This window comes from Prunus avium, chromosome 1 (genome assembly GCF_965620075.1).
Source record: "Prunus avium chromosome 1, drPruAviu1.hap1.1, whole genome shotgun sequence".
NCBI lineage: Eukaryota > Viridiplantae > Streptophyta > Magnoliopsida > Rosales > Rosaceae > Prunus > Prunus avium.
In genome coordinates this window covers 10,650,826-10,676,918 of record NC_142284.1, presented here as the reverse complement: position 1 = coordinate 10,676,918, position 26,093 = coordinate 10,650,826, and the positions used below count along the sequence as shown (strand labels likewise).

The 26,093-nt window shown below is 38.4% G+C and overlaps 2 protein-coding genes across 2 annotated transcripts; one reads left to right on the top strand and one right to left on the bottom strand.

Annotated features, from left to right (window-relative positions):
* Window positions 1-4,674: 4,674 nt before the first annotated feature.
* Window positions 4,675-5,274, bottom strand: LOC110750238 (major strawberry allergen Fra a 1.08-like). The gene is made up of 2 exons (XM_021950535.2): window positions 5,087-5,274; window positions 4,675-4,969 (listed from the first exon to the last, which is right to left on the bottom strand). The coding sequence occupies exons 1-2, from the start codon at window positions 5,272-5,274 to the stop codon at window positions 4,675-4,677; spliced, it is 483 nt and encodes a 160-aa protein (XP_021806227.1).
* Window positions 5,275-10,930: 5,656 nt separating this feature from the next.
* LOC110750236 (major strawberry allergen Fra a 1.08) lies at window positions 10,931-11,809 on the top strand. The gene is made up of 2 exons (XM_021950533.2): window positions 10,931-11,194; window positions 11,304-11,809. Exons 1-2 carry the CDS (start codon window positions 11,011-11,013, stop codon window positions 11,600-11,602), a joined length of 483 nt encoding a protein of 160 aa, XP_021806225.1. The 5' UTR covers window positions 10,931-11,010; the 3' UTR covers window positions 11,603-11,809.
* The last annotated feature ends 14,284 nt before the right edge of the window (window positions 11,810-26,093 follow it).

Below are 26,093 nucleotides of genomic sequence, written 5' to 3'. Positions count from 1 at the left end.
TTTAGAGGATTTTCTGCATTGTTTTTATGAGGTTTCCAAAGACATTCAACAAGTAAGAAAACTTGTTTTAGTAGTAATATTTGAATTGAGTGACCAAAGTGTGCTCACAGTTTTAGTGGTAGAAAACTTGTTCTACACCGACAATAAGAATTTGGTTCTCGTTCGTCCAATTCGTAGATGCTCAGCCTCATTTTAAACCATTTATGCTAAAATATGAATATGGTTTGAATACTTTAGGTTAAGTTTTATTCTTCTCCATAAGGAGGTATATATAGGAGTTTACATGAGTGCTTTACAAGGAAACAGATACAATAATCAACTAGGATAGTATGTCCTAATTATACAATTATTTGTCAATTATATAAAATAAGGAAGTAAATCCCTTAATTAATCAAGGAAATAAATCTCCTTGATTAATTAGGAGACTCACGTCAACACTCATCCTCAAGTTGGTGCATATATGTCACTAATGCCCAACTTGGTAAGTGAGTCATGAAATACTCTTCCACAAACAACTTTTGTTAAGACATCTACTAGTTGATCTTCTGATTTTACGAATGGTAGGCAGATGATCTTATTCTCAATTTTTTCTTTGATGAAATGTCTATCCACCTTAACATGTTTGGTTCGATCATGTTGAACTGGATTATGGGCAATATCGATAGCTGAGTTATTGTCATAATGTAACTCCATTGGCTTTTCTGACTTGAAGCCCAATTCTGTCAAGAGTCTTCTGATCCACAATAATTCACAAACTCCGTGAGCCATTCCTCGATACTCTACTTCTGCACTAGACCGAGAAACCACATATTGTTTTTTACTCCGCCAAGTGACTAGGTTACCTCCCACGAATGCAAAGTAACCAGAAGTAGAACGTCTATCTGTAATGGAACCAGCCTAATCAGCATCTGTATATCCAACAACTTCAAGATCTCCATTTTTTGAGAACATTAATCATTTTTCAGGGGTTGACTTTAAGTATCTTAAGATCCGATCAACTGCATTCCTATGAAAAACACTATGTGAATGCATAAACTGACTAACCACACTCACAGCATATGCAATATATGGTCTTGTGTGTGCCAAGTATATCAACCTTCCAACAAGGCGTTGGTACTGTTCATTATTAGTTGGTTCTTGGTCCATGTCTTCACACAACTTGTGATTCATCTCAATGGGTGTGTCAGCCAGCTTACACCCAATCATTCCTGTTTCAATGAGTAGATCCATTATATACTTCCTTTGAGATAGAAATATACCAGTTTTTGACATAGCTACCTCAATTTCGAGAAAGTACTTCAGATCACCTAAATCCTTCATCTCAAATTCCTGAGACAAATACTTTTGCAGCTTCAATTGTTCTCCGGTGTCGTTTCCAGTTATGACTATATCATCTACATAAACAATCAATGCAGAAAGTCTTCTTCCATCACGCTTCACGAATAGGGTGTGATTTGAATTACTCTGTGTATATCCAAAATTCTTCATAGATTTAGTAAATCTGCCAAACCATGCTCTAGGAGATTGCTTTAATCCATATAATAACTTTCTGAGCTTGCAAACGTGATTCTTCTTGTCATGAGCTAAATTACATCCTGGTGGTAGGTCCATATATTCTTCTTCTTCCAAGTCACCATGTAAGAATGCATTTTTGACATCAAACTGATGTAATGGCCAATCGAGATTTGCTGCTAGAGACAATAGAACTCTAATAATGTTAATCATGGCTACTGGGGCAAAGGTCTCCTGGTAGTCTATCCCATATCTCTGTGTGTACCCCTTCGCCACTAAGCTAGCTTTATATCTTTCAATGGATCCATCTGCTTTGAGTTTCACAGTATAAATCCACCTGCATCCTACTGTCTTTTTTCCATGAGGTAAGGGCACGAGTTCCCATGTGACATTCTATTGGAGGCTCGCATTTCTTCATTCATGGTGCACACGTGCCTCTGATAATATGCTGAGAGATATATAATTATTGATGGGGAATTTCCCTTTGGCTTTAAGATCTGCTTCATATTGTACTTGAGGTTTGCCACAGTTCTTCATTTATGAAAGCTGATATGTAGGCTCTGTGCCTTTTGAAATCAAATCATCATGGGATATTTCATTAGTGTTATCAGTTTCAGGGAAAGATGATACCTAAATGACTTCCACAGTAGGTGATTGGTGTGGTATTGGAGCTGGCAAAATCTCATAAAACGGTTTAATTTCCTCCTACTGAGTTTGACAACGTGGAGACAACTGATCATTTTCCTCTGGCGACCAGTCGTTGTCTTCTAGCGACCGATCGTTTTGAAGCAGGTTCTCCATGTTCAAAGAACTAAGGGGGGGCGACCAGTCACTTTCCTCTTGCCACCTATCGTTTTGAAGCAGAGTGACGTCCTGGGAAAAAAATTGAGAATTTGAGGAGTGTTGGATTCTCGATTCTCCTTCTGTGCTGTTGAAAAATATAAGTTATGTTCCCGAAACACAACATCCATGGAGGTATAGACATTCTGACTATGAGGATGAGAACACTGGTATCCTTTCTGATGAGGTGCATAGCCAATAAAAACACACTTTTCGGCTCGGGAATCCAATTTGCTTCGTTAGTAATCATGTAAGTGGACAAATACAACACAGCCCAAAATCCGGGATTCCAGGTTTGGAGTGAGAGGTATTTGGATATGGTGGCAAAGTGTTTGAAGTGGTGTTCGGAAATTTAGGATACTAGAGATAATCCGATTGATGAGGTATGCTGCAGAGACGACGGTTTCTCCCCAAAAAGATCGAGGCATATTGGCACCAAAGAGAGAGGCACGAACTACTTCCAATAAATGTCTATTCTTCATTTCAGCCATTCCATTCTATTGGGGAGTGTAGGGGCATGAGCATTGATGTATGATGCCATGATCTTATAAGAATTGGTTAAGATCATGATTGAGAAATTCTCCGCCATTGTCATAACGAAGAACCTGAATTCCAGCATGAAACTGAGTCTCCACCATTTGATGGAACTATTGAAACTTGGAACTGACTTCCCCTTTAGTTTTGAGAAGGGAAACCCAAGTCATGCATGTGCAATCATCTATAAACATGACAAATCATCAAGCTCCTGCTGGAGTGGCAATTTTAGCAAGTCCCCAAACATCAGAATGAACAAGAGAAAACAGAACCAAACTCTTATTTGAACTTAATGGGAATGAGACATGATGGCTCTTAGCCAATTCACACGTATCACACTGGAAGCTGGAAACATCAAAACTGGAAAGTAATGATGGAAACAACCTCTTAAGATAACTGAACGAGGCATGCACAAGACGTTTATGCCATAACCAAACTTTGTCTCTCTCCCCCTCAAAACGGGTTCCACTGGTTGTGAAAGCTTGACCAACCCTGGTCTCAGTATCTAGTGCCCAGTCCAAGTGGTAGAGTTTGCCCCGCCGAGTACCACAACCAATTGTCTTTTCCATAAGGATGTTCTGAAAAACATAACGATTTGGCCAAAATGTTACAGTACACCCCAAAGTAGTAGTAAGTTGTGCAACAGACAACATGTTATGGTCCAAGGATGGAACAAACAATATAGAATCTAGATGTAGGGAAGTAGAGAGAGATAGAGAGCCCTCCCCAACCACAGGGAGGGGGGGGGGTACCATTAGCATTAGACACCATTGACAGAGTGGATGATTTGCGACTAATAAGTTGGCCAAGATCAAATGTCATATGATCTGTAGCACCTGAGTCGATAATTCATGTTGATTTTTGAGAGGACGTATGAAAAACAGAACCTTTGGTGGTGGCAATAGAAGCACGAGCCCGGGTAGTCGGGTCAGCATGATTGACCGCATGCTTCTGTGAGTCTGCAATAAGGGAGAGAATCATAGGGGCTCTTGACATCGCAGCGGAAATAAGATGTGATATGAGAATGTAAGGAATTTGATTGGAGGAATGTGATTTGAGGAATAGTATGTATGAATTTGATGTAGGAATATGATTTGAGAGGTATGTATATAAGATTTGAGGGTATGTGTTTACGGATTTTGATAAGAGGATTTGAGGACTTTAGAATTTAGGGACTTGGTTTTGAGGAATTTAAATATAAGGAATTTGATTTAGGGTTTTAGATTTGAATATGAGAAATTTGATATGAAAGTTTAGAGGCAACCTAAGAGTTTACATAAGTGTTTTACAAGGAAATAGATACAGTAATCAATTAGGATAGTATCTCCTAATTATACAATAATGATTTGTTTATATAAAATAAGGAAGTAAATCCCTTAATTAATTAAGGAAATAAATCTCCTTGATTAATTAGGAGACTCACATCAACAATTTCAGTATATAAAAAATTTGGGGTTTTTCACATGTTAGTGAAGATTTGACTGCACCAGCATCATGTTGTCAAGAAAATTGATTCACTTAAAATCTTAGCCCTCCTCAGTCATTGTTAGTTTTGAATTAAAAAAACAGCTTACTATTAGTTGGTAACAATTACTCAAAAGGGGAAAACAGAAGTACTGAAATTTACATTTTATTTATTTATTGGGACTGAAATTAAGTACAACATTACTCTTCAATCTTAACTCCAAAAGTGCAATTCAAATGATAAAGAAGAAAAAAGAATTGAAAGCCACACTATTGAAGAAAAAGAGAAAACAGGACACAAGACTGTTGCCCCTATAGATGTTTTTAGTTGTAGGCATCAGGGTTGGCCACAAGATAGGTCTCAATAATCTTGAACAAAGCATGGGCCTTCTCTTTGCCGGCCTTAACATGCTCTTCCTTGATCTCAACATCACCTTTGGTGTGGTAGCTGCTGGTGTTCTTTATGATGGAACCTCCATCTGCAGATGCCACCAACTTAATCTCGTAAGAGATTTTCTCTATTTTGTCTGAAAGAGTATCTCCTTCAATCAAACTGTAGCTATACACAAACTTATCTTTGTCAAGCGCGTCAACCTGGTGCTTCACGTAGCTGTATTCACTTCCCGTAATTTGAAAATTCAGGATGGTTAATGTCAATTTTTTTAGAAATTATGACACTAGTGCTTTTCAAGATAAAGTTAATTAGTAGAGAGACAGACAATGGTGGAAAGTAAACAAATCTTCACCAAAGCTGGTCTTCTTGATGGTTCCAACACCTCCATCTCCTTCAACAATTTCAGCACTTTTAATTTCTTGTGGAGCAATCTTTGGGATTAGGTTGTCAGCATCTAGAACAAGGGCTTTGAATAACCTAGCAGGAGGAACGACTGAGGTGAACTCGGTTTCGTATGTGAAGACACCCATGATAGATGATGATGATTTAAGAGCTTAGAAAATGATCAAAAATAAGAATGAAATTCAAGGTATTACTTGATGTTGGAAGCTATGAGCACTGGAGGTGGTATTTGTTAGAAATTTGGAAAATATAGAGAGAACAAGTGGAAAATAGGGAGGATATTAAGTAGAGAGAGTGGGGAGTGTAGAGAGAATGAGAGCTGCTTTTTCTTTTTTCAACCAGTTAACTTGTTTCTATTTCTTGTCATACATTTATACAAGTAATATCCTACAATAATACAAAAGTCCTCCATGAAACATTCTAGGAAACAAGGATTGCACACTTCAAGAAAAGTACTCCATAAGACAAGGAAAGAAAGTCTTCCCTTAAACAAGTGTGCCATGAGACAAGGAGTGTCTTGTGTTTTGTCTTGTGTTCCACAAGATGACAACTACGTAAGCTAACACTCCCCCTCAAGTTGGTGCATAGATGTCACCGATACCCAACTTGACCAGTGAATTGTGGAACACTTTGCAAGAAACTGCCTTGGTTAATATGTCTGCCAACTGATCCTCTGATTTGACAAAGGGACACTGAATTTCTTTAGCCTCAAGTTTCCGTTTAATGAAGTGTCTATCCACTTCAACATGTTTGGTGTGATCATGTTGAATTGGATTATGTGCAATAGATATTGCAGCCTTGTTGTCGCAATACAGATTCGTCACAGATGTAGAGGCAGATCCTATCTCGGTAAGAAATCTTTTTAACCAAAGGAGTTCGCAAATTCCTTTGGTCATACCTTTGAATTCGGCTTCTGCACTAGATAAGGCAACTACATTCTGTTTCTTGCTTCTCCAAGTCACCAAGTTAACTCCCACAAATGTGAAGTAACCTGATGTAGATCTTCTATCTGTGATATTCCTTTCCCTATCTGCATCGGTATAGCCACTGATATTTAAATGATCATTTCTGGAAAACATAAGTCCTTTCCCAAGTGCCGACTTTAAATATTTAAGAATTCGAATAACAGCATCCATATGGTCTTCACTTGGACAATGCATAAACTGACTAACAACATTTACAGCATATGCGATGTCAGGTCAGGTATGTGACAAGTAGATCAATCGCCCTACTAATCTTTGATATCTTTCTTTGTTAGTGGGTACTTGATTAGGATACTCTCCAAGATGGTGATTCTGGACGATTGGGGTGTCCACGGGTTTGCAATCTAGCATTCCTGTTTCTGCCAATAAATCTAGAACATACTTTCTTTGGGAGAGAAATATGCCTTGCTTCGATCAAGCAACTTCAATGCCCAAGAAGTACTTGAGTCCACCAAGGTTCTTCATTTCAAACTCTTTTGCCAAACAGTCTTGTAGTTGAGAGATTTCCTGCTTATCATTCCCAGTAATAATCATATCATCAACATAGATTATTAGAGCCGTTATCTTTCCTTTCTGGTGTTTTCAGAATAGAGTATGGTCGGAGTTACTCTGTTTAAAACCATAATTCTTCATTGCCAAGGTAAATCGCCCGAACCATGCCTGGGGAGACTGCTTCAATCCGTACAATGCCTTTCATAACCTGCACACCACATTAGCATGAGTAGATGTAGCATACCTAGGTGGAATATCCATGTATACTTCTTCTGTGAGTTCTCCATGCAAAAATGCATTCTTCACATCGAACTGGTGAAGAGGCCAGTCAAGATTTACTGCAATGGACAATAGTACTCTAACGGTGTTAAGTTTTGCAACAGGGGCAAAGGTTTCTGCATAGTCGATACCATAAGTCTGTGTGTATCCTTTTGCCACAAGTCTTGCTTTGTAGCGTTCAATGGACCCATCGGCATTGTGTTTCACAATGAACACCCATCTACATCCGACAGTCCTCTTCCCTGGAGGTAATTTTTCCAGTGTCCATGTTTGATTTTTCTCCAGAGCCTTCATCTCTTCTTCTATTGCTAAAACCCATTTCGGATCCTTTAATGCTTCAGTCACTTTGGTTGGAATGTGAATAGCAGATAACTGATTTATAAAACCTTTGAGAGGTTCTGACAATTCTTCAGTAGACACATAGTTTGCAATTGGATACTTTGATGCTTTGCCATTATCTGGAGAATATCGAGTTGGTGGTTTTCCCCGGTTCTGTCTAACAGGTAATTGGTATCTAACAGAGTCATCAACTAAATTAGTAGATGTAGTAGAAGCACTTACCTCAGGATTATTCGTAGGAGATTGATCAGTGGGTACTATGGAGTGAGGGGGGTCTTCATCACAATCGTCGATGTATCTAGAAAAAATGTCGTGCTCACTGCTTTGAGGCGACCGGTCGCTGGGGTCTTCTCGACCGGTCGTTTTTGGATAGAATGTATCGCATGGCTTACTACTCTTACTGCTTCGACGCGACCGGTCGCTGGGGTCTTCGCAATTGGTCGTTTCTGGACAGATTGTATCGCATGGCTTACCGCTCTTACTGCTTCGAGGCGACCGGTCGCTGGGGTCTTCGCGATTGGTCGTTTCTGGACAGATCGGATCGCGTGGCTCATTGTTTCGAGGCGACCGGTCATTGTGGTCTATGTGACCTATCGTTTTGCTCCAGTCTTGAATTTCCAGATTTTCGAGACAGCTCCAAGTCTGCGCTTCTCTCTGTATCTCCCCCTGAAGCGGTGAGTTGGACATCGGGTCCTGGAAGAACAACTTGGACTCCATAAAAGTGACATCCAAGGTGACATAGGTACGACGAGTAGGGGGATGATAACACCAATATCCCTTCTGATGAGCAGCATATCCTATAAAAACACATCGGAGCGCACAGGGATCAAGTTTGCTACATTAATTTTTATGGAGATGAACGAACGCCACACAACCAAAGATTCATGGTGGAAGCATCGAAACTGATGGCAGGGGCCCATAATTGGCAAGCATTTGGAGCGGAGTCCGGAAGTCTGAGACTCACGAAGGCATACGATTGAGAAGATAAACTGTCGTGATGATGGCATCATCCCAGTGGTTGCGGGGAACATGAGCCCCAATCAGTAGTGTTCGAGCTGTTTCAAGGAGATGTCGGTTTTTTCGTTCCGCAACCCCATTTTGTTGTGGTGTTTGAGGACAAATCGTCTCATGAATCATGCTGTGCATCTGGAAGTACGTTTGAAAGTCATGGTTGACATATTCGCCCCCATTGTCAGAGCGGAGAACTCGGATCTTGGTAGAGAACTGAGTTTCAATCTGTTTGTGGAAAGACTAAAACATAGTAAACACTTCATTTTTACTCTTCATCAAGTACAACCATGTCATCCGAGTACAATCATTCACAAACGTCACAAACCACCGGAAGCCAGAATGAGAAGTTATAGGTGAGGGCCCCAACCATCAGAGTGAATTAACTTAAACGGAGTAGTACTCTTACTTGAACTCAACGGGTAGGGCACACGGTGACTTTTAGCCAAAAGGCAAGTGTCACATTTGAAGTCGGAGTCCTTAAAATCTGATAATAAATATGGTAGAATATGCTTCATATATCCAAAGGATGGATGCCCCAATCGACGGTGCCACAACCAGACTTGCTTTTGTTTGATATCATAGGTATGTGTCACATTGTGAGCCATGCCTGTACTAAGATCCTCCACATAATATAGCCCCTCTCTCATAGTACCACGACCAATTATCTCCTTAGTGTGAATATCCTGAAGTAAACAAAAACTCGGGTAGATTAGTACACAACAATTCAATTGTTCAATAATCTGACTAACTGACATTAGCTTATTTGATAGAGATGGAACAAGTAAAGTATTAGATAATGAAAGAGAGGGTGAGAGAGCCACAGTGCCAGCTCGTGTCACAGGAGAAGTAACTCCATTGGCATTAGCAATACTAGTTCATTTGGGTTGGCTAGTATGCAGAAAATCATCAGGATAAAATGTCATATGATCGGTTGTTCCGGAATCAATTATCTAGCCCGTTGAATTTCTATCATCCGAAATATGAAACACATAGCCAGAGTCACTACTTCCAGCTTCACATCTTTTTTGATCTTTTTCATATCGTGCAGTGTCAGTCGGGGTCGAGGTTTGGATCATCGGGGTCGGTTGGTCGGGTCGGTGGCAACACCTCGTCCAAGTGAGGCTAGTCGGTCGGGTCGGTGTCTGGGTTGGGGTCGGTTTCTGGGTTGGGATCGGTGTCGTCAATGCTTCTAGGTAGGTAGGTTGAGAAGGGTTGGTGGTGCTATTTCCAGCATGGGAAAAAACATCTTCTCCCATGGAGGTAGCAAAGATTCAGAACAAGAGTCAGCAATTACAAGATCGCTGCTCTGATACCATGTTAGAAAGTTGGAAAATATAGAGAGAACAAGTGGAAAATAGGGAGGATATTAAGTAGAGAGAGTGGAGAGTGTAGAGAGAATGAGAACTGCTCATTTTTCTTATCTCAACCCGTTAACTTGTTTCTATTTCTTATCATACATTTATACAAGTAATATCCTACAATAATACAAAAGTCCTCCATGAAACATTCCAGGAAACAAGGACTGCACACTTCAAGAAAAGTACTCCATAAGACAAGGAAAGAAAGTCTTCCTTGAAACAAGTGTGCCATGAGACAAGGAGTGTCTTGTGTTTTGTCTTGTGTTCCACAAGATGACAACTACATATGCTAACAGTATTTATAGGTTAAGGGTGAAGAGTCTGATGTGTAAAGTGACCCCAATGGATATAAGTTCAGTGGTTGTTTCCCATGTGAAAATTTTAGTCAAAGAAAGCCACCTCTACAAGTTGATTTCAAAAATTCCAATTTATTACAACTAGCTGGAATTTTTTCATAGAATGTTCTGGTGTGCTGAGCTGCTGACTCAATAATATTCTCATTCAATCAACTGAAAAATCTAACCTCCTTTTCACATTCTTTTTCTTATGGCCAACCCTGATGCCTACAACTAAAATAATCTATGAGATACTGCATGTTACAAGCAACAGTCTGGTGTCCTGCTTTCTCTGTCGTTGGCTAAGGGTTGGCTTTTTTTTCTTCTGTCATGCCGGAGCAGCCTTTGGCTTGCATTTGGGGTTATGATAAATTGTAGTATTGTATTTGATCAATCTCAATTAACAAAGCAAAAATCATTTAATTATAATACCAAAGGAAAGGGTAGAGAATTTCGAAATATAACAAACTAAGGTCTCAACATTTTTAGGAAAGGGATAGGGAGCCAATCACAATACACTATTGTATAATCTCTGCAGTTGGATCCTTAAGTGAGGTAAAATATGTAATTAATGATGATACACAAGGCAGAGTTAATCAACAAAAAGAGATAAAGGATGTAACTAATCCTTCTTTGAATTTGATCATGAAAACAGTCCATGTGCATTCAGAATAGACTCTGCTTGTTAGACAGACAAGTTAATTTAGAACATCCTGTTAGAAATCAAGATATTATTAAGTTAGCACACCAGTTGGAATAGTTGAATTTTTCAAATCAACATCTACTGGAGGCTTTATTTCCTTGACTCAAATATTGCTGTATTTCATTGAAAATCATATTTTCCTTTTCATATGGACAAGAACCATTGGAAAATTATAAACTTGTCTAAATTCCTTTATTCATGAAAGCCATTTTACAAATCTGGCCTTTCCCCATTAACCTATAAATACCACCTCTGGTGCTCACACTTCCTCACACCAATATCAATCATTCTCTTAGCTTCCTCCACATTCATTCTTTCTTTGATCATATTTTCTTTTCTAAGCTCTCAAATCATCATCTTCATCATGGGTGTCTTCACATACGCAGACGAGTCCACCTCAGTCATCCCCCCACCAAGATTGTTCAAAGCCCTTGTTCTTGAAGCTGACACCCTCATCCCCAAGATTGCTCCCCAGTCAGTGAAAAGTGCTGAAATTGTTGAAGGAGATGGAGGTGTTGGAACCATCAAGAAGATTAGCTTTGGTGAAGGTTGGTTTCTGCCATTGCCTCTTCTAAGTTTAACTTGTTTGCTTAATTAAGAACATAAATCTTGAAAGCATTAATCTCTTAATTTCTAATTATAATCCTCATTTTACAGGAAGTCATTACAGCTATGTGAAGCACCGGATCGACGGGCTTGACAAAGATAACTTTGTGTACAGCTACAGTTTGGTTGAAGGAGATGCTCTTTCAGACAAGGTTGAGAAAATCAGTTATGAGATTAAGTTGGTGGCATCTGCTGATGGAGGTTCCATCATAAAGAGCACCAGCAACTACCACACCACTGGCGATGTTGAGATCAAGGAAGAGGATGTTAAGGCTGGGAAAGAGAAGGCAACTGGTCTGTTCAAGCTTATTGAGAACTACCTTGTGGCCAACCCAGATGCCTACAACTAAAACCTTAAATGAAATATACTGCATGCTACAGGGGCAACAACTCGTGTCCTGCTTTCTCTGTTTATTGAGCAGTGTGTGTGGCCTTTCATTTTCTTTTTCTTTTTTATCATACCAAAGTAGGTCTTTGACTTGCACTTTGGAGTCATGATTAAAGAGTATGTTGTATTCGATTTCAATTTCAATAAATAAAACATAAATTTATATAAATCATTTCGTGGTAATCTTTGCAAATTTGGTCTGCAGTATCTTTTTTCTTCAATTCCGTGAATTTCAATCTTCTCAATTTTGTTGTTTTGACAACCGTATTCTAAACTAGCCTAATTTGTGAAGAGAGGAAACGAACTCGGATGCAAAGGAATAGACACATCGCTTTGATCAATCGGTCTAACCCACATCTGGACTATGATCTCAACTTTGCTAGGATCGATTAGTGCTAGAATGGAAATCTTCACAACTCAAACAACAAATATAAGCAGAAAAATAAAGAACACCAGGAATTAACGTGGTTCGGCAATGCCTACGTCCACGGGGCAGCAGTATAAACTTCTTCCACTATAACAAAATAATGGGTACAACAGGAAAGATCTTACCAAGCCAATACCTAGGGCTTGATGATACACACAGAGAAAGTACAATGACACCACACTATACTCTCCCTCTTTTACCTCTCTTTTACCTCTCTCACACACTTAGAGTAGTACACAATTAACTCTCTCTCACTCTCACAATATTAGAGTGGAATTGCTGATGGCTTGTCAGATGGTATTCTTCACTTCTCTCTCTGCTTCACGGCTTCTTCCTTCTGGTGCCACACTTCACAAAATTCTCTCTCTTTTTCTCTGCCGCATGCACACTTGCATGCCCATTATATAACCAAATGAAAGAAGGCTGATTCTTATCTCCAAAGAACATCCACGTGCATGCCAAAGAAAACCATAATGATGTTGGACAAATAATCTCTCCATCATTGCACCTTGTCTCCCACCAAAAGCATCATCATTTTGTCCTTTTAATATTATATTGGTTTCATCATTATGTTGGCAATGATATCCCTTTTGATTGCACCGAAAGAGTGTTCTTCCATCATGGGCTGGACCCATTGTAACATGTCAACAAACTTAACAACTTTGAAATAGACATGACTTACTAAAAAGAAATATAAAGTTTTCACCAAAAAAAGAAAAGAAATATCAAGTGTGTAAACTTTGACTTCAACTTGATTAGAGCAGCAAGTTTGGTAAAATAAATGACTTGAAAAGAGAAGCCATGGAAAGTTTAATTGGATGACATGTTACAGTTGGATCCTTAATGGACATTTTGAAGCAGAAGATACAGAACAGAAGGCAGAGTTGAAGCAAGGCAGCCTCTATTCATATGATTAATCAACAAAAAGCGATAAAAATATAATATGTAACAAAAATATTGTTTTGTCCTTCCTATCCCACTGTGTTAATTATCCAAAATATGATTTGTAACTTTGAAACATCTAATGATGCAAACAGTCGCACCCACTTTCAAGCTTGTCTTTTACGCCCAAAATAATCCTGAGCATCTTTTTCCCGTTTCCTTCTCTTTTTATCCGAAATTGTGAATAATAATACTAAGTATTTATTTAGAAATTAGAACTCTGAATTTATTCCTTGCACATGTATTTTGGAACTTTCCATTAGATTTTGGACATTCCATGTGCATTCAAGATTATCGCTTGGCATTTAGAACACCAGTTGGAGGTAAATTATTATTAAGTTAGCAGACCAGTTGGAATAAGTTAATTTTTCAAATCAACTTCTACTGGTGGAGGCTTTATTTCCTGAGTCTAATTTTCCTATTACCAAATCCCGTGTGCCTCTTGTTTCCTCCTTAGTTTTGTGACACATAACACATGACACACCACTTAACAACATTTTAACTCTATTAACTCTCTTCAGCCCATTTTGGCTCGGCACAAACTTAGCAGCTCATCTTCATCGACATCGAACATCTCAAATTGAGTTGTTCGAGTATGGAATCGTACAGCGCAGTGCCCATATGATTGCTTCCCTTCTGATTAGTGCAGTTCTGCATTACAAGAGAATGGAAACAGAGTCGTTGAAATAGGTGTGGCAATTTTTGAGTGCAAGGTCCCCTCTACATAGTGTTAGCGAGATATCCTATTCTATTAGGATATTTCCTTCTTATTCTCTTAGGATTTTATTTATTTCCTTTTGTATAGATATTATGTAATTAGGATTCCACTTATTTCCTAGTTTAACCCTACTAGGGTTTGTAACCTTGTATTATAAATACCTCATTTCGGAGAATGAAATATATCAGAAAATATTCTACCATATTGTTTGACTTGGTATCAGAGCCAGGTTTTTGGTGACCTGTGTGTGTTGTGCCCACCCGTGTTCTACTATGTGCCCTAATTTCTTTTAGGGTTCTTGTGCCTGTGCCTTTGCTGTGTTCCGCTGTGTACTCTGTCGTGTTCGTGCCTCTACTGTGTTCGTGCCTGTCTTCGTGCATTTGCCGTATTTGTGTATGTGCTGTGTTCTGTTGTATACTTGATCGGTGCATATTTACATATCATTTTGTACCCTTCTAGCTTATGATTTGGTTATGTTTTTGAGTTAAACTTGTGCTTTTAATCCTTTTTGTGTTTATCTTTCAGTTCATTGAGCTTTAGGTAATAATGAGGGCTTTGGATAGTAAATGATGCAATCCATGCATGTTAGGGCCTAATTTGGATGAATGGATGAAGAGCTTAAAGACAAACTCAATTTTGGCTACAGTCCCCTGCCAGCCCAGTTTCGTAGGTCATATTGCAAGCTTTGTTTCAGCAACCTACATAGCCCGGATGAGGCCACATTCTTCATGAAAGTTGTTCCAATGGGTGTGTAATATAACATATCCAAACTTCAGCCCCATTGGATAAATATGGAGTCTGTTAACTAGCAAACACAGAGCCATGCTCAGGATGGATTTTATCAGCGCGCAAAATGAGTTAGCAATTTGTTTTGGCCTTAACTTCCTCCTCCGACCTTGGATTGGCCCAAATGATATATGGCTGGAAAGAAGACATTCTGAACTTCAAGTTTGAGTGCTTAAAGTCTTAATTTGCTTAAGGGAAGCTCAATTCGTAAGCCCTTGAAGTTGCTGGTCATGCTGACCTCAGGATGAGCTATTATTTCTGGTTGGAAGCTTGGTCATGGTGACATGAAGATGAGCTAGGGCTGCTGGTGGGATTTATTAGTGAATTGCATCAACCATTTCAGATTTTATAATGGAAGTGTTGTATGCATTAGTGAAGTGCATCAACCATTTCAGATTTTATAAAACAAGTGTTGTATGCATTAGCCATACTTAATTCAGATTTTCAGCTTCCTTAGGCCTATATATAGTGAGGTTTCCCAAGCTTGTAAACACACCCCAAGGGGGGGAGCTCTCAAACACTTCTCTAGAGCTCCCTTCCCTTCTCTCCCTCAAATTCTCTTAGTTTCTCTTTCTAGTTTTCAATTGTAGTAATGAAATATTTGTGCTGAAATTCTCCTTAAGTTTTTCTTAGTTCCACTTTACTTTTCATTATGTAAATTCTTTTCTTTAGTTTCAAGTTTGATTAGTTTCCAAGTTTCAATTATGGTTTTTGTTCTTATTCATTATGCTTATAAGTTAATATGCTAGTTTGAATGATTGATCACCATTTAGGCTTGCATGTTAGCTATCTTGGTTTGAATTAAGAGTAGACACCATGCTTTAATTCGAATTGAACTATGAATAGGAAGAGTATGTATGGACATTCGACAACAGGGATTAGATACATGCTTGGTTGTTTAAATTGTTCTTCTATGCTTAATGGGTTCCTAATGCTTAATTTTAGGTTAGACAACAAATGATCAAATTAGGGAATTAGGAACACAAGGTTATGACCAAACACCATGGCTTAATCATACATTAGCTAGAATCAATCCGTTAATCTAATTGAACTTGGGAACTTATCTACTTGAGTTAGTTATTTTCTTTCTTCCTTGTTTTACTTATTTCCTTTCTTTTTCATTTCTGTTTTGTGTAGGAGAAATGAATTGGATCATTCAATCACCAATCCTCGTGGGATCGACCTCGCACTTACATACGCTATACTACCAAACGGCTCGTGCACTTGCGAGTATCACAAGTTGAGGATGCAACTGAATCCATTTTGGTGCAGCTGTATCTACACAACAAGTTTTTGGCGCCGTTGCCGGGGATTGGCAACATAGTTTGGTTCTATTTCTTTTCCCTACTTGTTTTATTTTTATTTTTCATTTTCATGTTTTTCTAGACAATTTCAAGTTTTTAAGTTAATGACGTTAATGGACAAGTTGTGTTTGTAGTCCAACAGAAAAGGACAATTGCCCAACAAGCAAGAGAACTGGGTTTAAGTCCCAGCTTACACAACCCATTGGTGCTTGTTACTTTGAAGCATGAATTGGATGTGTGTTGATTTTCCTTTTCATTTTAGTTTTTATTTCCTAATCTTTTAACTCTGTTTCAAGTTTTCTATATTTGTTTTAAGCAATTTATGACAGCTTAATAAAAATGGAGAGAGATGGCAACCTCAATCATAAGAATGGGAAGTGTGGAGCAATGGGAGAAGTCGCGACCTCCAAGTGCATCACATTCGACCTAATCGCTTCAAGGGGAGCATTTCAATCCTTTCTCTTCTTTGAATTCTGTTTATTTCCGTAGTTGTTTTTGCCTTTTGGTCCGCGCTAAGTTCTTTGTTTTTCTATGCTGAATCCAACCATATAAAGAACGTAAAATTTGGACTTACGGTTGGAAAGTTATAGCCTAAAAACTGAACAGAGGTCGAAGCTGAAAAACAATGAAACGAATCTGTCCAAATGGTGATAAATAGGTGATAGAAAGTGCTGTTTGTTTTTTTTTTCTTTGGTTTCTTGGTTTGTTTCTTTTAGTACAACAATTTATGTTGTTTGTTTGAATTTGTTTACAGTACTTAGTTCATTTTCGTTTATGGTTTGTTGTTTCATTTTATCTTAATTTGTTTTTGTTTCTTATCTTAAAAATTTTAAAAAAAAAAAAATTAAAATTTTTTTTTTTTTTCATATGAGCCGACTTATGGTAACCCCAGTGAGCACTTCCGTTAATACAGTGTCTAGGAGTTCTTTAGGCGACACCTTCGGTGTCTAAGAAGTTTGGGTTTTAAGCGGGACCATTGTGACCCCTCCAACCTTCCCGGATCCCCTGGCTGTGTTTTCTGAGGCCCTTAACTGGTCATCCGTGAGTTGCTTGTATATTTGTGTGTTTTAAAAACAATAATAATAAATATAAAAAAAAAATTTGAAATTTGAAATTTGGGTTTTTATTTTTCCTTGTAAATTGCAATTTGGAACTTCTTTGTTGTTTTTTTTCTTTGTGTGGTCAGTTAGTTGTAAATAATAATAACAAAAAAAAAAAAAATTTAAAAATTCAATTTGGAACTTCTTGGTTTTCTTTTATGTTTTTTTGTTTTATTAGGTTAGTTTATTTATTTACGTGGTGTGGTTAGTTAGTTTATTTCTGAGTGTTAAAAACACATTTTTATTCAAACATTGCATTCAAAAAGATAAAAAGTTTAAAACAAAAAAACAAAAAAAAACATTCAAGTAAATTAAAAATAAAAACAACTTCTTCATCTTCATCTTCATCTTCATGGCATGCCTCTGTTTTCTCTTACTTGCAGAATCTGCATCAGCTCCACATGGTCCTCATTTTTTCTCTGCAGTGCTTCCACGTGCTGATTGGCACAATAGAGCCGCTTCTGCAAGTCCGCCACCATAGCCTTCAAGGAAGCTATTTCCTCGCTCATCGCGGCACACTCCCGTGTTCTCGCCAGCAATCGCATGCCCAAATTGGTAGCCGAGACCGCGTGGAGTACAGTTAAATTGTGGGACTCCTCCACCGCTGCCTTGTCAGACCTCTGTGCCACATGCAGATGATCTGTCGGTGTGAGCTTGTTACCAATCATGCCTCCCAGCAGCGCTGCTCTGTTCGGCATTGCCTCAGAAAAGTTCGGTATTATCTCAGCAAAGTTTGAGGCCGTACCGTGATGATATGTGGAGTTTGGGAAGACATGGTTTGGAGGAACCCTTATCTGCGCATTCGGTGGCGCAAGGGAAAATTCAAGGTTAAGATCATCAAGGTGAGTGCATGAGGATGCCATTGTTTTGTTTTTGGATTTTTTGATGTTTTTCTCTGAATTTGCAGGAAGAAATGCGGGGTGCTCTTCTACTTCACCGAGATGAGTTTAAATAGACTTATACAGACGAGGGAGCCGAAAGCACTTCGGATCTCGAGGGTGCTATCCTGTGCTCTTTTCTCTCGGATCCCTTCATTTCCGGCGCAAATTGCGAGCACGTTTTTTTTTTAAAAGGGAGCATGCTTACACTTTCACTTACTTTTGCCTCCCTGTTTTCTGATGTTTGTGTTTTTGCTTTTTTCAGTTGTTATTTTATTTTATTTTTTTTCAATTGTTTTCTTCTTGTTTGTCAGGTTTCTCAAGAATTTAGTTGGAAGAAGAGACAAAATTAAAGATGCGTCTTGGACACCTGGTGCAAGAATCCCATCTCTTCTTTTAAATTCCTGTTTGAATTGCGTGTTTATTTCAGTTTTTATTTATTTATTTTGTTTTTATTGGGTTTTATAATTTAAAACTCATAGGATATTCTTTGAAGGAGCTAAATTTTTGGTAACTCCAGTGAGCAACCGCAGTCTATACAGTGTCTAGGAGTTCTTTAGGCGGCACCTTCGGTGTCTAAGAAGTTCGGGTTTTAAGCGGGACCATTGTGACCCCTCCAACCTTCCCGGAACCCCTGGCTGTGTTTTCTGAGGCCCTTAACTGGTCATCCTTAAGTTTTTCTCTTAAAAGAAGAAGCAGCTATTTGTGTGTTTACTTAACTAATAAAAATTTCATGTGTTGGGTTTTCGTGTTTTTGTTTGATTGTCATTCTTTAAATTTAGGGTCAATCGTCTCTTTGAGATAGCATAACATTTTTATATAAAAAAAAAAAAAAAAAACTTTAAAAATAAATAAATAAATAAAAACTGAAATCATTTCTTCTTGGCGCTCGGTGTCTCGACCATAGGAGCTTTTAGTTTGGCCGTCTGGATGTCCACTTCTGGGTCTTCACGCATAGCCTCTTGGGGCTCATCACTTGAGCTCCCAAAGATCGCAATCTTAGCTTGAGCGTAACTACTCTCGTGATCTGCTTTCTTGCGTTTACCCGGTCGGTCTAGGTCCTCCAGCTGCTTTCGCATGTCGCGAGAATACAACTCTACCATCTTTGATAGGTTTTTATTCTCGTCCCGCAATACTTCTAGCTGGTGTCGATTCACCTCCACTATCCTTGACCTTTCCCTTTTCAAGCTTTTTATAGCACTCTGACAATCTTCAACCATACTTCGCTCCGCCGCCAACTGAGCTTTGAGCACCTCCACCTCATGGGACTTCGCAAGTAGGCGATGACCCAAACTTGCGACACATGCTGTACTCTGCACGCTCAATGCCAGGGCATCACTCGTGACCCGGTTGTCATCCCTTGTCCCGAACACACGTATATCTTTGGGAGTCACTAAATTTCTGCCAACTCCAATAGCAACATCGTTGTCTAGGAGTATTGAGTCATTGACAGACACAGGCCCCCGGGAGGAGCCAAAGTAGGGCATCCATACTGGTGCCGTTGCTTGGCCCAATGTCTGAGTCGGTGGAGCTAGGTTGAGATCCAACGAAAATGGGTAGGATGAGGCCATTTGATTTCTGATTTTTTTTTCTTCTTCTTTTCTCTTTTGTGTTTCTGAGTTTGTGGTTTTGTTTTTATCCCCATCTTTTTCCTTCTTATATACATAGTCTTTGACAAACCCTAGCCATTGCAGCGTCTAAGCATTTCTGAATCTCCAGCATTCCTCGAGTCCCACAACCTTCTCGCTTTCCAACCATACCCAACTCATTTATCACGACATGTCTTTTCTGAACGGACGCGTTCAGTAAAGCCTTCGCGCCTTTCCATGAGCCCGTAATTTCTGCTTGTGAAATCTGCGGCGCTTCTATCTGTCAACACGTGTCTCGCTCAGTCTGCCCATGACTATCCATGAGACGACATCAGGGACCACATTCCCTCTTTTTAGAAATCCTGCTTTGCGCTCATAATTCACGTTTTATCTTTTTAAGAAAAAATTAAAATTAAAACGTGTGGGCTTTGGATTTCATTGTGGGTCGGGTTTTCACCATTGTTTTGGTTTCAAAGTGAGTTAACTTTCTTTGGGGTTGGGCTTTCAAACGTTTGGGTTTTAGTTTGCGTAAGACTGTCTGTTTAGGGCTTACTGTTTTGAGTGTTTTACTGTTTCGTTATTTATTTATTTGTTTGTTTGTTTGTTTTGTAATTTTTATTTTTATTTATTTTATTTTATTTTATTTGTGTATTTTAATTCAAGTGTGTTTTGTGATTTATATTTACTTTAGTACCTTTCATTTCTTGTTATGACATTGTTTGTGGCTAATTTTTAAACATTGAGGACAATGCTCATTTCTAGGTTTGGGGGTATTGGAGTTTAGCAAGTAAACTTGGTTTTTCTTAAAATTAAAAATTAAAAAAAAAATTAAATTAAATTTCTTTCTTGTTTTGAATCTTGTTTTGTTTAGTCACTTTCCGAACACATTTGATGAGATTGTGATAAATGTTTGCATGACTTAAATGAAAATTGGATTTCATATAAATAAATAATTAAAAAAAAAAATTGGCATTGTTCTAGCATGATATGCTTGAAACCTTCTTTACACTTGCCATTTGTTTCATAATTTTCCAATTAAAGGATTTGCATGATCTAAAGAATTGTATGAAGCATAAATTAGACTTATATAACCAACCATATAAAGTGAGCTTTTGAGCCTTGAACTTCAATTCATGAGTGTTATACACATACTCTTAATTTCTTGTCATCTAAGTTGTTGTTTGATCTCATTATTCATTGATTTGGTTGAACACTTAAAAGTCATTTATTCTTATGCAATTTGACTTCACGACATTTAAGAAGTGATATTAAGGCCCTCTTTGGATCGTTTGTGCCTTTCAAGCTAACCTTATGCATGCTTAAGCATGATTTTCCATTGTTAACCATTTTGAGCCTACATGTAAACCTTTTCTTTCATTTACCAATTATATTTCCTCGCCTTAGCCCGAAAAACAAATATTTACCTTTCTAAGGAACTCATAGGGAATGGGTGTTACATTTCGAAAGAAAAAAAATATATATATATATATCACACAATTGGTGAAAGAAAAGAGAAAAGTTGTGATTAAGTGGTGGTTGAATGAAATTTCATTTTTGGGTTTCATTTTTGGGCCTTCAAAATAAATTGGTGGTTGTTCAGGAAAGGAGTGAATCAATGTAAATGAAGGTATAAGGAGTTTTGATCATGTAAAAGAAAAATAAATTCTCATTGTGATGATTCGAAGCCTTGTAAACAATTGTTTTATGCTCTTATATTTTGAGTTCCTTGGACTTTGTTTTATCCATACCTTTCATTTCTTACTCACCTTACACCCTTGGCCCCATTACAACCTATGTTAAAGACCTAAATTGATCTTAAATGTCATGTGGTTGAATTGCATTCATTTTTCTACTTTTAAGTGTTTGGCATCCTTCTTGAGATCATATTAATGCAAGTTCTTCATCTTTCTATTTCGAGTTAAGTCTTTATGGTTTAACTCTAATCTCATGTTTATAACTGAGTGTTGCATTATAGCCCTCTTTCCGAGTGATTCATTTGTGAGAGGACAACTTTGGTGAGATTTGAAGTTGAACTTGTGCTTTGTATGATTTTTGAAATTGTGTGAAAACTAAGATTGGGGAATTTGTTGCATTTGGCTATCACACTACCACACTTTGAGCATATTATGTTTTGAACTTTGCCGCTTTGTGAATAATGTTTAAAATTGAGCTTTTATTGTTAAAACTTTTGAGTTATGTGCATGAGTCATTTCTCTTCAGAAAATGTTCGGAAAGATTGTTTTGAGTTCTTTTTATTTTTGTAATTTTTTTTGTTTTGTTTTGTTTTGTTTTGTTTTTTTGTTTTGTTTTTTGTTAATGTAATTATTTTTTTTGTTTTTGTTTTTTATTTTGCTTAAGGACTAACAATCTTTTAAGTTTTCTAATTACCTTGTTTTACAGAGTCAGTAAAACGTTTGTGGGTATCGTATCTGTTAAACCCTCAGGAGACACAACTCCTCCTACTAGGGATGCCTAGAGGTTTAAAGGCTTGTTGCATATGCTCAATGCAATCGAGTTACCTACGAAAGTGGTCTAGTTAACTTCTTGTTTGTTTTTATCTTTGTTTTCCTTTTGTTTTGCTCGAGGACTAGCAAAATCTAGGTTTGGGGGTATTTGATCGGTGCATATTTACATATCATTTTGTACCCTTCTAGCTTATGATTTGGTTATGTTTTTGAGTTAAACTTGTGCTTTTAATCCTTTTTGTGTTTATCTTTCAGTTCATTGAGCTTTAGGTAATAATGAGGGCTTTGGATAGTAAATGATGCAATCCATGCATGTTAGGGCCTAATTTGGATGAATGGATGAAGAGCTTAAAGACAAACTCAATTTTGGCTACAGTCCCCTGCCAGCCCAGTTTCGTAGGTCATATTGCAAGCTTTGTTTCAGCAACCTACATAGCCCGGATGAGGCCACATTCTTCATGAAAGTTGTTCCAATGGGTGTGTAATATAACATATCCAAACTTCAGCCCCATTGGATAAATATGGAGTCTGTTAACTAGCAAACACAGAGCCATGCTCAGGATGGATTTTATCAGCGCGCAAAATGAGTTAGCAATTTGTTTTGGCCTTAACTTCCTCCTCCGACCTTGGATTGGCCCAAATGATATATGGCTGGAAAGAAGACATTCTGAACTTCAAGTTTGAGTGCTTAAAGTCTTAATTTGCTTAAGGGAAGCTCAATTCGTAAGCCCTTGAAGTTGCTGGTCATGCTGACCTCAGGATGAGCTATTATTTCTGGTTGGAAGCTTGGTCATGGTGACATGAAGATGAGCTAGGGCTGCTGGTGGGATTTATTAGTGAATTGCATCAACCATTTCAGATTTTATAATGGAAGTGTTGTATGCATTAGTGAAGTGCATCAACCATTTCAGATTTTATAAAACAAGTGTTGTATGCATTAGCCATACTTAATTCAGATTTTCAGCTTCCTTAGGCCTATATATAGTGAGGTTTCCCAAGCTTGTAAACACACCCCAAGGGGGGGAGCTCTCAAACACTTCTCTAGAGCTCCCTTCCCTTCTCTCCCTCAAATTCTCTTAGTTTCTCTTTCTAGTTTTCAATTGTAGTAATGAAATATTTGTGCTGAAATTCTCCTTAAGTTTTTCTTAGTTCCACTTTACTTTTCATTATGTAAATTCTTTTCTTTAGTTTCAAGTTTGATTAGTTTCCAAGTTTCAATTATGGTTTTTGTTCTTATTCATTATGCTTATAAGTTAATATGCTAGTTTGAATGATTGATCACCATTTAGGCTTGCATGTTAGCTATCTTGGTTTGAATTAAGAGTAGACACCATGCTTTAATTCGAATTGAACTATGAATAGGAAGAGTATGTATGGACATTCGACAACAGGGATTAGATACATGCTTGGTTGTTTAAATTGTTCTTCTATGCTTAATGGGTTCCTAATGCTTAATTTTAGGTTAGACAACAAATGATCAAATTAGGGAATTAGGAACACAAGGTTATGACCAAACACCATGGCTTAATCATACATTAGCTAGAATCAATCCGTTAATCTAATTGAACTTGGGAACTTATCTACTTGAGTTAGTTATTTTCTTTCTTCCTTGTTTTATTTATTTCCTTTCTTTTTCATTTCTGTTTTGTGTAGGAGAAATGAATTGGATCATTCAATCACCAATCCTCGTGGGATCGACCTCGCACTTACATACGCTATACTACCAAACGGCTCGTGCACTTGCGAGTATCACAAGTTGAGGATGCAACTGAATCCATTTTGGTGCAGCTGTATCTACACAACAATACTCTGTGTGCTTTGTCTTCGTGCATTTGCCGTATTTGTGTCTGTGCTGTGTTCTGTTGTATACTCTGCGTGCTTTGTTGAGTTTCTGCTACAATCATGGGTGGTAACTCCATTGTTGGTGTTGTTGCTGCTGCTTCTACAAATTTGCGTGTTTCTGACTCTATTCCAGGTACTGACTCCAATACTTGGATAATTGACACTGGTGCTTCTGATCATATGACTTATGATGCTAAATTTTTTGATGAGTTGTCTAGTAACACCCGTGACCCATACATAACTAGTGCTAATGGCTTGCCCTCTCCAATTATTGGCGAGGGCACAATCTCTCTCACTCCAACTCTGTCTTTGTCTCGTGCATTATTAGTTCCCAATATCCATTGTAACTTGTTATCTGTTGGTCGATTACTTGATACACTTAATGCTTCTACTACTTTCTATCTTACCCATTGCTTTTTTCAGGATCTCAAGACTCACGAGGTGATTGGGCATGGTAAACGAATAGGGGGGGTTATATTATTTGACATTGCCTTCTACACCAATTCGTGATCGTGTCGTTAATACTGTTCAACGTTGCAGTGTCAAAGACAAACAACAAATTTGGTTATGTCATTGTCACTTGGGACACCCGTCATTTGGCTACCTTAAGCATCTGTTTTCATCTTTATTTCGCTCATGTGATGAGTCCAGTTTTAAGTGTGAGACATGTATTTTGGCCAAGAGTCATCGTACTGTTTTTCCCTTAAGTAATAATAAAGCTGCTTTGCCTTTTGAGTTAGTACATTCTGATGTCTGGGGTCCTGCTCGTGTGACTTCTAATGGTTTCCGTTGGTTTGTTACGTTTATTGATGATTGCACTCGCTTAACATGGGTGTATTCGATGAAGAATAAACAAGATGTTGCCTCTATTCTCCCTGACTTTTGTGCCATGGTCTCTACTCAGTTTCATGCTCATGTGAAAGTGTTTCGGACTGATAATGGCGGTGAATATGTGAATCATACCTTGACCCAGTTCTTTCGTGATCAAGGTATCATTCACCAAACTACCACTCCATTCACACCTCAACAGAATGTCGTGTCTGAAAGGAAGAATCGTCAGTTACTTGAAGTTGCCCGCTCTCTGATGTTGGATATGTCTGTTCCCCATCATCTTTTGGGACATGATGTCTTAGCAGCGGCTTACTTGATTAACCGTACTCCTAGTCGGGTTCTTGATTTCAAGACTCCACTTGATGTGTTGTGTGCTTATACTTCTCCGGTTTCGGTCTCTAAGTTACCTCCAAAGATGTTTGGGTGTGTTGCTTATGTTCATGTCTACTCCCATTAACGGAGTAAACTTGATCCTTGTGCTCTCCGATGCATCTTTATTGGTTATTCTACTACTCAGAAGGGTTATAAGTGCTATCACCCGTCTACTCAGAAGGTACATGTTACTTTGGATGTCACCTTTCATGAAGAAGTACCCTATTATGTTTCCTCCTCCTCTTCAATTCAAGGGGAGAGGGGGAGTGAATTGAAGAGTTTCGGAGTGGAAAATGTGGAAAATCTTGGACAGGAAGAAGGAATTTCTGGCGAACAGGAAGCGACCGGTCGTCTAGAAGAAGCGACCGGTCGCCAACGAACCTGCCTAGAAACTACCAGTCGCATAGAGGAAGCGACCGGTCGCGATGCAACCTGCCTGGAAATGACCGGTCACCTGCCTCGATGAGCGACGACGACAGCCCAACGACCGGTCGCCAGGCCTTTTTTTGGAGTTTTCTGGCTCTTCCCCAGAAGAATGTGATAGTGATACTGGAGACTCTGGTGTAGATGAGATTGATACAAGACCCCCTTCTGCCTTGCCAGTGCCCAATCTACTCGTGATAGTGAATCAAGTGAGGTAATTTCTAATGATCTATCTGTGTCACCTTATCAGTTACCCCCACGAACCACTCGTGGGAAACCTAAAGTACAATATTCTCCTGATATACATGCCAAGTCTAAATATCCCATTAGCCATTATGTGTCAACTTATCGTTTGTCTAAGTCATATGCATCATATTTGTGTCAATTATCTAGTGTATGTGTGCCAACTAAGCTGCAAGATGCTTTATCTAATCCAAAATGGGTATATGCAATTCATATTGAGATGGAAGCCTTGAACAAAAAATGCCACGTGGGAGTTAGTTCCTTTACCAAAGGAAAAAAAGGCAGTTGGGTGCAGATGGGTGTTTACTTTGAAGCACAAGGCTGATGGGTCCATTGACCGTTACAAGGCAAGATTGGTAGCAAAAGGGTATACTCAGACCTATAGAGTGGATTACACGGAGACCTTTGCTCCAGTAGCAAAGCTCAATACTGTGCGCGTACTCTTGTCCTTGGCCGCTAACCATGATTGGCCGCTATTACAATTTAATGTTAAAAATGCATTCCTCCATGGTGACCTCAAGGAGGAGATTTAC

Bases quoted from the DNA above. Each gene is read 5' to 3' on its own strand.
- LOC110750236 (XM_021950533.2), top strand. From the start codon at position 11,011: ATGGGTGTCTTCACATACGCAGACGAGTCCACCTCAGTCATCCCCCCA. The intron at 11,195-11,303 runs GTTGGTTTCTGC...CTCATTTTACAG, and splicing joins GAAGATTAGCTTTGGTGAAG to GAAGTCATTACAGCTATGTG.
- LOC110750238 (XM_021950535.2), bottom strand. From the start codon at position 5,274: ATGGGTGTCTTCACATACGAAACCGAGTTCACCTCAGTCGTTCCTCCT. The intron at 4,970-5,086 runs GTTTACTTTCCA...AATTACGGGAAG, and splicing joins ACCAGCTTTGGTGAAGATTT to TGAATACAGCTACGTGAAGC.